This window comes from Odocoileus virginianus, chromosome 4 (assembly GCF_023699985.2).
Source record: "Odocoileus virginianus isolate 20LAN1187 ecotype Illinois chromosome 4, Ovbor_1.2, whole genome shotgun sequence".
NCBI classification, from domain to species: Eukaryota; Metazoa; Chordata; class Mammalia; order Artiodactyla; family Cervidae; genus Odocoileus; species Odocoileus virginianus.
Window position 1 is genome coordinate 73,491,423 of NC_069677.1, and position 13,863 is coordinate 73,505,285.

Here is a 13,863-nt window from a genome sequence, read left to right on the forward strand (position 1 = left end):
GCCAGGCAGTGTTTCCTTTTTAATCCATTTGGGTGGTTCTTTCCCAAGTCTTGAGCAGTTTTTTTGTACATCTTTGCTGATCAATCCTTAGCCAAAGACTTAAGGGGGTCACTTTGCAGACCTCTGGTGTTCCCTCACCCTCTCTGTATCTCCGTCTTCTCTTGTGAACTTCAGCTGCCTTGTTTTCCCTGGACTCTTAGCTCCATCTCCCTGCTCTCTGTCCCATGGCCTGAAATTTTCTCAGAGCAACAATCTGAAGCAATTAGGGGGCTCACCTCATTTGTTTCATATCCCTCAGGGTTTATTGACCTTTATTGCCTGATGTACTGTCTTTTCTTGTTATGTTTTGTCTTTATTTTGATTGTTTCCAGTGAGAAGACAAATCTGATCCTTTTTACACAATCTTGACTGGAAGCCAACATCCTTTGGTCTTTGGCTTTTCATTTAATCATTTATTTGTAGCGGACACTGGTCTAGGCCTATGAGTGAGAACATTGGCTTGGGCAGTGATGTTGTCTGGTCTGGTTAGCATCCTTGATTTTCATCTGCAATGTTTTACAATTAATTATATAAACATGTAAACTTGCTGCATGATTTCTGTACTCCAGACTCTTTGCAAGAACTTTCTGCTATTCAGCTCTTATTGTAAAAACTCACTATTAAATGAGTAATTTGGTTTTATCTTATGAATACTGTGAACTGTACAGTTGGTCATGTTCACTTTTTTTTGCTTGACTTTTTTGACTGTCAGGAGTCTTGGGCAATACTTTAGTCTGACTTTAATGATTGAGTAATATATTTTAAGGTGTATGTCTATGAACAAACTTTTTTTCTCCCGTCTTCTCTTTTTAGCTTATTTGTCCTTTGTCTTATATCGCTCTCAAAGTTCTTAGTTGCAAATAAGAAAAATCTATTCTCACTCTCCAGTTGATTCAGGCAGACAGTCAATGTATCAGAGCAATGACTAGGGAGCTCAGAGTCTCTGGGAGGCTCAGAGGACCAGGCTTGGAGCAGCAGCCTGAGTCATACCAGGACTGGTCCAGGGGGAGAGACAGTCCATGTGCTGAGAAATGGCAAAGACTGATGCTAAAACCCATGTCATGGCCACCCCTGCATGCAGAATCCAGGGACATCCCATACCTCACTAGATTCATTTCTCATGAGTCTCCCATGAGTATCTAGTGGGAGAAGCGTAAGTCAGATGCTTCCAACAGAGCTGAAAGAGAGGCTGCTGCACTGGGGAGGATGGTGTTAGACCTCCCCAGGGTAGTAGGGGCATTTAAAGGGATTGGGTAGCTATTCACTATTGTTATTGATAGGTAGCTATTATATCCTGATATTATTTTAAACACTGATAGCTTCAAAATTTACCATTTTGTGGGGAGAAACAGGAGAGGGTTAGTGCAGATGAGTGCAAGCACTCCTGTGCACAGCTCCCGGCCTGGTGCACCCTCCCTGGGCCCCTCAATCCTCTGCTCTTCCACCAGAGCAGACAGTGGAGCACAGGCCCTTCTGTGCTCTCAGGTCTCCAGGTTGATGCAGGTGGGAGTAGGCGTGAAATGTTTGAAGGTTAGTAAGAACCAAGGGTCAGAGGGACTCTGCTCATAGCAGGAAATGAGCCGCTCTCTTGGTCCTTTTATCCAGCTGCATTTCAGACTTGGTAAGCATTGTCAAAGTGTAAGCAGCCCTTAAAGACCACCTAACCTGACCTCATTGGAATAATGACCTCTTAGCTCCTTAAGTGGCAAAGCTGAGATATACATTGGTGGGGGGGACAGAGTGAATGACACCCTACTGCCCCTGACCCAGGACAGACTTTCTTGGTATCCTGGGCTCAGACAGAGCAGATGGGGACAGGTGGAGGACAGTGTGGAAGCAAGAGCGTCGGGATGGGCCAGGCTCCTGACTGGAGCAGGAGAAAGGGCCTGGGCCAGCCCACCCCCTCCCACACACACACTGTCCTGCGACCCCTTCTTTGGCTTCTTCCCCCCTCCTCCCTCCTCTGTTCTGTCTTCCCTGGATCCCCCAGTGAGGCCCAGGTGACTGAGCATCCTCTGGCAGAGGGAATTAACACACTTAATTAAAGTGTCCAATGAAGAGCTTTGCATACTTCTTAATTACAGTTTGAGTCCTTTGGGGGATGGTTTGAAATGGAATTTTCACGTGTTTCCTCATTTAGCCTATGGTGAGCCAGCTGGCCTCTCAGGGCTCAGGTAGGAGCTGGCAGAGCCCTATTCTGCGGCAGCGTTTCTGAGCACAAGGCGGCAGGGCGTGTGCTGTGGGAGCCTGGCCCCTGGGCCCCATGCTTGTCCACCTTGCAGGACGGTGGGGCTGAGTTTTCTGGTTGTGAAAGCAGAACAAAAGGAAACAAGAATCCGACAGATGAAGCTCATGTCTGCAGCTGTTGCTCTTGTCACCGCAGGGCCTGGGGGCTGTGTACCCCATGGTCAGGCAGTAATGGGGGACTTTGTGGACAGGGTGTGCAGGGGAATGGTGGAACCCTCTTCCCAGGCCCTGCAGAGCAGGGACACTAAACAGGGAGGGCCTGACCACCTTCCCAGCATCAGGACGAGGACTGGACACCTTGGTGGGCAGCCCTTCCCAGCATCTCCCATCTACGTTCTAGAAACTGAGCTGATGGGAGATCTGAGTCAGCCGGGCCCATCCTAGGAGTGGGTTGCTTGGCCTGATCCTTGGGGAATCAGATTTGCCTTTTTAGCTCCGAGTGACAGACCTTTGTGACAGCTGTGGACATTTCTGCTACCGGGACTGGCTGATAGGGACTCTGGGCCAAGGATGCAGAGACCCTTTCCCTTCTCTAAAAACAGGCGTCTAAGAGGAGGGCAGCCCGCCACAGCAGCCTGGAGATGGCAGTGAGCCCTGCCACAGCTTTCCTACCTCCCACTCTGGACCCAGCCCTCTGACCCCAAAGAGGACCAGACGGGACCCACCGACTATTCAGTGGCATACCTACACTAACATGAGCATGCCACAGAGAACAGATTTGGGGGCAAGTTTCGGGCATGGTTTAGTGAGGGGGAGACTCTTCAGGTGGGGCATATGCTGCCAGGCCTTGGCAGACCCTCCATCAAGTCTCCAGCTAATTTCTTGTGCTCTGTCTCACATTTTGCCCCCCTGGCCCTCATGGAAATCTCTCTACCTCCATCCACCTCCACCCACACCTGCTGTAGAGGCGACAGGGCAGAGAGAAGTCCATGGAGACAATGTTGCATTGGGGTCTGAGGGTTCACAGCCTACTCAGGTGTCAGCCTGTCACCCAGGTGCCAGCTGCACCCAGGAACTCTCATGGGCACTGACCCCAAAGTCCTGGGAGTCTTCTGCTTCAGGTGGTAGCAGTGATGAGATGTGGGTAAGGGACTGCTGTGTGCAGAGGACGCCTTAGCCTCATGTCACCAGACCTGTCTGGTCACTACCCTGGGAATGTCACTCCCCTGATGTCTTGTCTCCACCCGTCAAGACCCAGCCCAAGTGCTACCTCCTGCAGGTGGTTGTTCAGTCGCTCAGTCATGTCTGACTCAGTGACCCTATGGACTGCAGCACACCAGGCTTCCCTGTCCTTCACTATCTCCTGGAGCTTACTCATGTCCATTGAGTCGGTGATACCATCCAACCATCTCATCCTCTGTCGTCTCCTTCTCTTCCTGCCTTCAATCTCTCCCAGCATCAGGGTCTTTTCTTTTATGGGTAATGTTACTTGCACTGTATATAAGAAGTAATTACTGGATTTTTCTGCTTCCATTTCAACTTTGGAAACAAGTATTAATAGTTTCTTATGAAGTTACACATACACAAACCCTTTGATCTAGCAATTTTTACTTCTAGGTTTTTCCCCAAGAGAAATGAAAACATAGATCCATAAAAAAAAATGTGGGCACAAATGTTCATAGCACTTTTACTCATCTTATTCTTGTTGAGTCACTAAGTCATGTCCGACTCTTGCCCATTCCATACACTGCAGTGCACCCGGCTTCCCTTGTCTTTCACTGTCTCCTGGAGTTTGCTCACACTCATGTTCATTGAGTCGGTGATGCTGTCTAACCATCTCATCCTCCGCTGCCCCCTTCTTCTTTTGCCTTCAGTCTTTCCCAGCATCAGGGTTTTTTTTTCCACTGAGTTGGCTCTTTGCATCAGGCGGCCAAAGTATTAAAGCTTCAGCTTCAACATTAGTTCTTCCAATGAATATTCAGTGTTGATTTCCTTTAGGGTTGACTGGTTTGATCTCCTTGCAGTCCATGGGACTCTCAAGAGTCTTCTCCAGCACCACAGTTTGAATGCATCAATTCTTTGGTGCTCAGCCTTCTTTATGATCCAACTCTCACATCTATACATGACTACTGGAAAAACCATAGCGTTGACCATATGAACCTTTGTTGGCAAAGTAATGTCTCTGCTTTTTAATACGCAGTCTAGGTTTGTTACAGCTTCCTACAGGACACCTCTGCAATTCCCCAGCAGACAGTGACCTTGTCTTTTTTTTTGTTTTTGGCCTCTCAGTAGCCCTGTCTCAAGTTGCCTGCCATCTTGGGTGTTTGCACCTGAATCTTGCTCCGTCAGCTCAGCTGGGCTGCTGCTGCAGGGCAAAGGGTCATCTGCTTTCCACTGCGGATTCTGTACCCAGCCTGGGCCTAGCACAGAGTGAGCCCCCGGCGGGTGTTTGAGTGAGTAGAGATGCCTCACGTTCTCTGCTGCTACCTAGAAGCCACCTGAAGTTACAAAAATCCATTTACCTGGGACCTGCACTGAGCTGGGCAGTGGGGGTCATGGGAGGCTGGGGGAGTAAGTCGCCCCATGGCTGAGGTCCAGGTGAGTGCTGCTGGCTATAGCTTTGTCTATAGCATTGACTATACGGACGTTGGTTGGCAAAGTGATACTCTACTTTTTAATACGATGTTTAGGCTTGTCATAGCTTCCCTTTCAAGGATCAAGTATCTTAATTTCATGGGTGCAGTCGCCATCTGCAGTGATTTTGGAGGCCAAGAAAATAAAATCTGTCACTGCTTCCATTTTATCCCCTTCTATTTGACATGAATTGATGGGACCAGATGCCATCATCTTCATTTTTGAATGTTGAGTTTCAAACCTGCTTTTTCACTCTCCTCTTTCACCCTTATCAAGAGGCTTTTTAGTTCCTCCTCACTTTCTGCCGTTAGAATGGTATCATCTGCATCTCTGAGGTTGTTGATATTTCTCCTGGCAACCACTCCAAAATTTAGTGGCTCAAGACAAAGAGGCTATATTCTTTGCTCAGGAATCTATAGTTTGGGCAGGTCCTAGCAGGGACACGGCGTCTCTGTCCCACTTTAATGGCTCCAGGGCTGGGCTTGAGTCATCTGAGGGCTCGCCCACTCACAGGTCTGCTGGCTGGGGCGGTCTCCATTTCTTGCCATATGGGTGTCTCCGTGGGTCCTGCTGTGTGTAGGCTGCCTTCGGCATCCTCTCAGCATGGCAGCTGGGTTGGAGGGCTAGCTTCCAGAGTGTGAGGGGGCTGGAGCTCTCCAGACAGAAGCTGTGCTGCCTTTTTAACCTTGCCTTTGGAGTCACACAGAGTGCCATTTCTGCCATAGCCATAGGCCCGCAAATTTCCCCCCAGAGAGAGTAACAGAGGTGCCCTGTAAGGAGAGCACGTGGGCTGGGGTGTCTTTTGTGAGCCATCGCGGGTATTATGATCTGCCACACCTTTCCCACTGCCTCTCTGCGTAAGACCCTTCGGAAGCTCCTGCCATCCCTGGGAGGGAATTGTGCTCCGCAGTGTGGCCACAGGCCTGGCCATCTAGCCCTGTCCCACTGGGCTTGCTTCTGATCTGGGTTTAACCCAGTGCCCATACAGAGCTTCCTTGGACAGTGTTCGTTATCTATCCCTCACACACCTGGTTTGGCCCCATTTCCCCTGAGACCAAGGTCAGATGTGGACCTCGAGGGCACCAGTGTGTCCCCATGGCTCCTGGCCAGGCTGCTGCCCCTCCTTCACTGTGATTAGCTTGTTGCCTCCCATCCCATCGCCTCACACAAGCTTCTTGTCTCCTTGCCTCAGTGCTCACGCTGCTCCCTCTGCCTGAAATACCTGTTCTCCTCCAAACCCCCATTTCCCCGTCAGGCTGCTCCCCACCCCTTGTGGCCTTCCTGACTGCCAAGCCACACCCCCCACCCCAGGACCCCTGCCCTTTGTGACCTCCAGTTCTGCTGCTGCCCAGACCTTTCCATAAGACAGCGCCACGTCCTGCATGAGGCGAGTTCTTAGGCATCGTACCTCAGTTTATACGTCAGTACCACTGCTTCCCAGCCTCATGACCTTGGAGACCAGAACCACCTTATTGGATCCTGATGAGGATTAATGAGGAAAACTAAGAATTTCTTGTCTGGTGCTGAGTAGAAGTTCAGTAAGAATATTTCCATTCCTTCTTTCTGGAGCCTCCTAGTAAGTGCTCAGGATGAATTTTCTCACCCTCATTTGGGTGAAAGAGGGAAAATGCATCTCCCTGCTTAATCATGTGGGCCTAAACTGCCAGGAGATTATGAGAATATTGCTGAGCTGTGAGCAGAGAGGAAAAAGCTCAGTAATGATTTGCTTGCTTAATTTTAGTAAAATCCTGACAAAAGAGCTGAATCTTTGCTCCTGAAAAGAGCTCTGCATTGCTGTGGTGGTATCTGAGAGCTGTCCTTAGGGCAGTGGGGCAGTGTGACCTTGAGAACAGAGCTATGTGGGCAGGATGGCCCTCCCAGAGGATGCAGGGGGCTGCAGAAGGATGGGGGGCCTCAGGTGAGGGCCTCCTTCCCCTCCCCACCCAGCCCTGTCTGAGCTGCTTGAATGCATGGCCGCTTTTGGGCTCCCCTTGGCCGCACCCCAGTGGCTGTGCCCAGTCGGGATGGCTCCAGCTGTCCTGCTGCTCTTGGTGGTAAGCCTGAGAGTGACCCGGTGGGTGGGCTCTCCATATCCAGGTTCCAGCACCTTCCACTTGAGGCAGTTGTTGAGGGTGGGGTGTGGGGTCAGGAAGAGGCCTCTGCCCTTCAGGCGGAGAGGAATGTGGATGTGGGGGCCCCTTGACCTGCCCCACTTCTCGATGTGACACAGGGCATCAGTGGGTGAGGGGCTCCTTGGTAAAGCTTGGTCTCAGGGCCCTGGGGCCAAAGTGTGGAGGCTCCTTTCCCACTGCTGGTGCCGGACAGCATTGCCCGGGGCTCTACTCTGAGGGGTGGTCGGCCCCCTTCAGGCTGGTGAGCCCCGCCCTGGAGCCCCCGGGGCCACGGATCAGGGTGGAGACCTGGCGGTCAGTCTTAGCCAAATTGGGGCTGGGGCAAGACACACTGGCCACGGACACTCGCCTGCAGTGAAGGGCACAGACCAAGGCCGAGGCGAGGAGGAGGCCTCCAAGCAGGGAGGCCAAGTTGACAGGTTCAGACAGAGTCTGAGCCACACCGGCCCAGCAGCCGTGGAAAGAGTATGGGTGGTCTTGGGGAAGCTCTGAGGCAGGGAAGAGGAAGGCTTCTGTTGTGAGAAATGAAAAAACTGACCTGGAAGAATGGGAAGAAATCATTCCCTTTTGCATCAAATCCATAATGAGGCTGTCATTCAGCCCAGGCCTCAGTTTGGGGTGCTACACCCCAGGTGTCTTAACCCATCCATCCTTGATTTTCTAAGTCTTCCTTTTGCCTGAATTCCTAGTTTCTGGCCTTCTAGGTTGGGTCAAGCACTGCCTGAGTAGGGGGAAACCCTGCCTCCTGCCCATCCCAAGGAGAAGGTTCCTTGGCTTAGGCAAAGCTTTTCCTGGAGCTCTATGACATCTACAGCAGTGGCAGTGATGACCTGGCAGAATCCTGTAACCCAGCATGACCCAGAGATGCTGAGGAGCGTGAGGCATAGGAACTCAGTTCCTGGTCCGACCTCCTCATCCTGGCCCTACTCAGCTCTGGCCCTGGGCACGGAGCTGTCAGCTTGTTTCCCCTTGTAAAAAATGGAGGTGCATAAGTACCCGACTCAGAGTTGAGGACTAGCCAGGGTAGTCTTAGGGGCTTAGTGTTGCAGCAAGCACAGAAGTCCTACAGGCTTTAGGCAGGCGGGTGTCCCGTCTCCCCTGTTTATTGCTGCCATGTAAATCTGTGCCTGGCGCAGCCCCTGTGGTGTGTCTGATTCAACCTCCATAAATACAGGGTTCAGGTGTCATCTTTTATTGGGTCTGTGAGAAAGCTGAGAAAATACTGACACTGGCCAGGACCCCAAACCTAAAAGGTTGTCCTGTGCGGTCCCCAAAATGCTACTCGTTTCTTGGGCATTTTCTCCTCCTGCCTAGCCGTTACCCTGGAAGCTACTGTGGAGCCACTGGTCATGGCTGGTGCCCTGAGAAGGGGCTTGGCAGAGAAGCCTCGCAGAGATTTCTGCTCTCTCATCTCCTCCATGAGCCTCCTGTTCCCTCGTGGCTTTTAGGGGTTCTGCTGTCTGTCCTGCCTGTCCTAGGGAGGAGCCTGTTGGAGAAAAGGACCGTGTCCCTTCCCCGAGGGTTAAGGCGCTGTGTGTCACCACAGACGGGAGCTCCCAGCGGGCTGTGCAGTGCTTTTCCTGAGGCGGCAGGAACTTGTCATTGCTCTTGGAAGAGGAGGATCCACATGCTCCCTGATTCCATCCTCTTCCTGCTGGCTTGGGGTTGCCCCACTTCTCCCTCTGGGTTCCCCTAAACAGTTAACAGCCACACATTTCTGAGGCCTCAGAGTCAACGTGGGAAGCCCCCATTTCTCACTTTCATGTGAATTTAAGCAGAGATTTAAAGCAATTGGAAAGCACTTTACAGATTTAATTTGTACTGGATGCTAAAAGGGCAGTTTCCAGGTAAACTTAGCCAAGAGATCCTGGGTGTATTACTGCTCACCCCAGAGATGTTCAGCAGAGAAATGGGGCTATTCTGACAGCAGCAGACATAACTGCAGTTCAGTCCTGGCACTACCTGAGCTAAGCTGGTATCAGACTGCTCAGGTTTAAGTGGGGGGACTCACAGTCCCCCACTAGACTGACACCCACCTCAGACACCAGCTGTGAGTGAGGTCCCCAGGGTCCTGCCCTTCTGACCAACTGGCTACAAATCTGGGGGTTCCCACGGCCCTCCTCAGGTTCCATAATTCACCAGAACAACTCACAGAACTCAGGAAAGCACTCTTACAATTATAGTTTTACCACAAAAGATACAAATTAGAAACAGCCCAGTGAAGAGACCCAAGGGGTGGAGTCTGGGCAAGCCTGGAACCAAGCTGCATGCCTTCTCCCTGTGGAAGATGACTGCCCTTTCCTTAGAAATGCCAGCTGTCAGGAGAGGGCTGCCCTTGTCTGCTGCACTGCTGAGGCTTCCAAACTGGAAAGGGACCTTTCCCAGGGGAGCTGCGTTGGGTTGCCCTGCTCCGTCTAACCAGGGACCAGCCCTTCCAGCCTGTGAACATCCCATCTGAGAACTGGGGAGAGGCAGAATGGAGAATTCTTGGGCGCTGGATCTTTTGCTTTCCCTGCCAGAGTTACCTGTCTCTCACAGCCCAGAGCAGAAGGGACTCTGAGCCAAGCTCAGCGGGTCCAGTCTACCTCTGAGCCTCCCAGGGCCATAGTAGAGGCTTGGTGGGATGGTATAGCATTCCATGCTGGGCCTGACCCAACAAATATTCCTTTATCATCCTTCTTCCCCACCCAGATACTCAAGAGATGCTGCTACTGCATTTCTGCCACTGCCAGGCCTCAGGGGACCTGCACAGGGTTAGGTCAGAAGCCAAATCCTGCAGATTGGGAAATCAGAAGTATTTACGGGATTCCCCAGAGACGTCCTTTTTCCCTCAGTCCTACCAGTAGTTCTCAGTTGGAGATGTTACTGCCCTTAGAGGATTTGCGGATGTGCAGGGGAGTCCTCACTTGTCACAATGACTGGGGATCCCACTGGCACGCACCCAGCAAGGTCCAGGGATGTTAAATATCCAGTGAGGAGCTGGGCAGTCAGGTACACATTTTGAAGAATAGTCCTGCCCATGGGAGACACTGGGGAATGATCCATTAACTTCCCCTGCCTTCTGGTTCCTTGGAGAGTCACCTTCCTCATCAGTCCCCAGGCTAAAATAAAACAGCATGCCTCTATCCCAGCCCGTGACCAAGGGCAAGGTGTTATTTCCGGGTGAATGTAGGCCTGTGACAGAAGCATTCTGTAATGCACACACTTTCTATGATTGTTCTTATATGGCTCTTATGGGTCAAGGAAGACCTGGATTTGTGTGGTAAGTGTTCACAGAGCAGGGAGAGGCCTCCTCCTTGCTGCCTGGCAGGCAGGAAGTCCGCTGCAGCCCACCCGACGTAGGCTTGGGTACCTCACCTCAGTGTCCCTCTCTGGGGTCCCACCTCCCACTGTTTCTGCATCTCATCTTTTCCTCTGGGCTTTTTGATTTCAGTATCTGTTTTCATTGCACGAAGTGTGTTTAGAGGAGCCTAGCCGGGATCACAGCTGAACCCCTCTCTTTTTGTTTTACAGTCGGGAAGACATCTCTGATCACACGGTTCATGTACGACAGCTTCGACAACACGTACCAGGTGAGTTCCTGGGTCCCTGCCCCTCACTAAGCCTCATGGTGTTTGTAGCCTTGACGACTGCCTGGACACCATGCCAGCCACCCTCCCAGGACTGCTGATGCTGGAGGAAAGTAGGGTGTGCGTGGGGCCCAGGACATCTATGTTGTCTTGGAGGAGCCTCCCATTTGCACCCTGGTCCCAGCCCAGTAAAGACCCTGAGCCCTTCTGAAGCTCCAAACCTCAGTAAGAAAATGTTTCCAGGAGTGAAAGGACACCTTTCAAACTGTGTTCTCCTGCCCCCATGGCACATCTAAATTATTTACAGTGTTTGGATTCTTGGGTGTCATCATATGGAGGAGGACGGACAAGATTCTAAATGAGAGTCGTGAAAGAGCAGTAGGAGAATGTGCTTCTCTAGCATGGCTGTTGGCTGGACCTTCATGTGCGCGCACACACACACACACACACACACACACACACACACACGTGGTTGCAGGGGCCCTTCCTTCCCTGGAGAGACTAGTGTGATGGGCCTACACTGCTCTACGTGGGCAGGAGGCTAGATGAAGCGACCTGTGTGCATCTGACTCTCAAGGGAGATCTGGAGTCAGACAGAAACGGCTCCAGGAACTGACGGCTGAGCTCTTGAAGGTTAGTAACATTTTACTTTTCTGGCACCATGGTTGAGTGGTGAGGTTTGTCAAATGAAGTGAATTTCCCTTGCAACTATAGCTTTTATCATAAGGCACTAAACTTAATCATTTCAACTATTTTTAAGAAAAAATTATTGTTCGTTAAGACAGACAAATAATAGTGCATTTTTCTAAGCCAGTGGGTTCTGTGAGATAGTAGTTCTAAGGGATGTTAGTAGGTGTTGTTTGAGGAAAAAAGGCAAGAGACTGAGGATCACTGGTGAGTAGAATTCTGCTGCAGGACTTCTCAGGGCCTTTACCATATCAGTATATGATTTTGATCTGCTGAAAGATGTAGTGTGCAGAGTCTCCCAGATGTATTTGATCATGGAATCCTTCTGTCATTGAGTCCTCAAAGGATAAATGTTTATAGAACACCCTGGGGACTGTTGTGCTAAGAGGTCTCCCCACGTTCCCGGACTTACGGAACACGCAGAGCACAGCTCACTGCCAATTATAGTTCTGTGTCTACTCTTTAATCTGTCTGTCTCACTCTGGGCCGGTCAGCATCTTTGCCTAAAATACAGCCCCTTTCTCTGCCTCCCTCTTATCCCTTCTTTTCTTCTGCTATCATTTGAAATGCCAGATAACTAGTAGACTTGGTAAGAATTGACTAAAGGGTAAGGACGTGGGGTCCCAAGTGATGTACACAACCTGGGACATCAGCTCTGGGATGACTGTCTCAGCCACACTTTGTCTCATTTGGTACAGGCCGTGCTCTGTACCAGGGTGGGCTTGCAAGACGCCTCTCTTCCCTGCAAGGGTAGTCCTCCTGCATCACTTTACATCTAATCACAGCCCTAACTTCAGGTCTTAGGTCTGACTTGGTGTTCACTTTGTGTGTGTGTGTGTGTGTGTGTGTGTGTGTGTGTGTGTGTGAATGATCTCACAGACATTATTTTGATTATTTGATCTTTCAAATGTTATAATACTTATAATACTTGTTGATGCCCCATTGATAATAGTGACACTCCTGGCTGGTTGGTATTCTTGGCAGTGATGGGCAGCAGGGGAGGCCTCAAGGTCTTTGCAGTGGTCCTCAAGAGCCTCCGTGGTCCTTTGTTGTGGATCAAAGCCTCAACTTCTCCCCCTGTTGTTTGAGTCCCTCAGAATCTCAGCCCACCTCTATCTTCAGTGTCATCTCCCATGACCCACTGCTTGTCCTATATCCTGTGGTCTAGGGGCCTCCCCGCTTGCTGCTCCCCAGACAGTGACACTCTGAGGCCTCCAGGCCTTGGCTTATGGTGTCAGTTTTGCTGGAATGGCCCTTCCCGCTCCTCCTCTCTGCTGTGAAATGTTCTTCTGACTCACCAAGGCTCAAGCACATGTCTGCCCGTGGTTGGGTCATGCCCATACTCTGTGCCCGTGGCTGGGCCGTCCCCATGCTCTGTGCCCGTGGTTGGGCCGTCCCCATGCTCTGTGCCCGTGGTTGGGCCGTCCCCATGCTCTGTGCCCTGTAGCTGGGCCGTCCCCATGTTCTGTGCCCCGTGGTTGGGTCATGCCCATGCTCTGTATCTGTGGTTGGGTCATGCCCATGCTCTGTGCCCCGCAGCTGGGCCGTCCCCATGCTCTGTGCCCGCGGCTGGGCCATCCCCATGCTCTGTGCCCCATGGTTGGGTCATGCCTATGCTCTGTATCTGTGGTTGGGTCATGCCCATGCTCTGTGCCCGTGGCTGGGCCATCCCCATGCTCTGTGCCCTGTGGTTGGGTCATGCCTATGCTCTGTATCTGTGGTTGGGTCATGCCCATGCTCTGTGCCCGTGGCTGGGCCGTCCCCATGCTCTGTGCCCGTGGTTGGGTCATGCCCATGCTCTGTATCCGTGGTTGGGTCATGCCCATGCTCTGTGCCCCGTGGTTGGGTCATGCCCATGCTCTGTGCCTGTAGCTGGGCTGCCCCCATGCTCTGTGCCCTGTGACCGGGCCGTGCCTCGCACTGTGCCCGTGGTTGGGTCATGCCCATGCTCTGTGCCCCGTGGTTGGGTCATGCCCATGCTCTGTGCCCGTGGCTGGGCTGTCTCCATGCTCTGTGCCCTGTGACCGGGCCGTGCCTCGCACTGTGCCCGTGGTTGGGTCATGCCCATGCTCTGTGCCCGTGGCTGGGCCGTCCCCATGCTCTGTGCCCTGTGACCGGGCCGTGCCTTGCACTGTGCCCGTGGTTGGGTCATGCCCATGCTCTGTATCTGTGGTTGGGTCATGCCCATGCTCTGTATCCGTGGTTGGGTCATGCCCATGCTCTGTGCCCGTGGCTGGGCCGTCCCCATGCTCTGTGCCCTGTGACCAGGCCGTGCCTCGCACTGTGCCCGTGGTTGGGTCATGCCCATGCTCTGTGCCCGTGGCTGGGCCGTCCCCATGCTCTGTGCCCTGTGACCAGGCTGTGCCTCGCACTGTGCCCGTGGTTGGGTCATGCCCATGCTCTGTGCCCCACTGCAGCTCCCTCTGCCCAGCCCACTGTCGTCCTGACTCTACAGGAACTCCTTCTGCTTCGGCTGCTGGGTGGGCTCTCGGCTTGGCTGCGTCCAGGCCCATCAGATTCAGTGCTGCGTTCTTGGGCCCTCTCAGGGCCTGCCCACAGCTGGTGTCAGGTGCCTCTTCATACCACAGTGGCTTCGGGAGGGACTGTCTGCCTTG

General features: G+C 52.2%; 1 protein-coding gene across 1 annotated transcript in view; it reads left to right on the forward strand.

Moving 5' to 3' along the window:
- The window catches only part of RAB6B (RAB6B, member RAS oncogene family), a 58,086-nt gene that overhangs the window by 17,348 nt on the left and 26,875 nt on the right, over nt 1-13,863 (forward strand). The window contains exon 2 of the mRNA XM_020875290.2: nt 10,506-10,564. Coding sequence (XP_020730949.1) covers nt 10,506-10,564 — 59 coding nt within the window. The remainder of the gene's footprint in view (nt 1-10,505; nt 10,565-13,863) is intronic.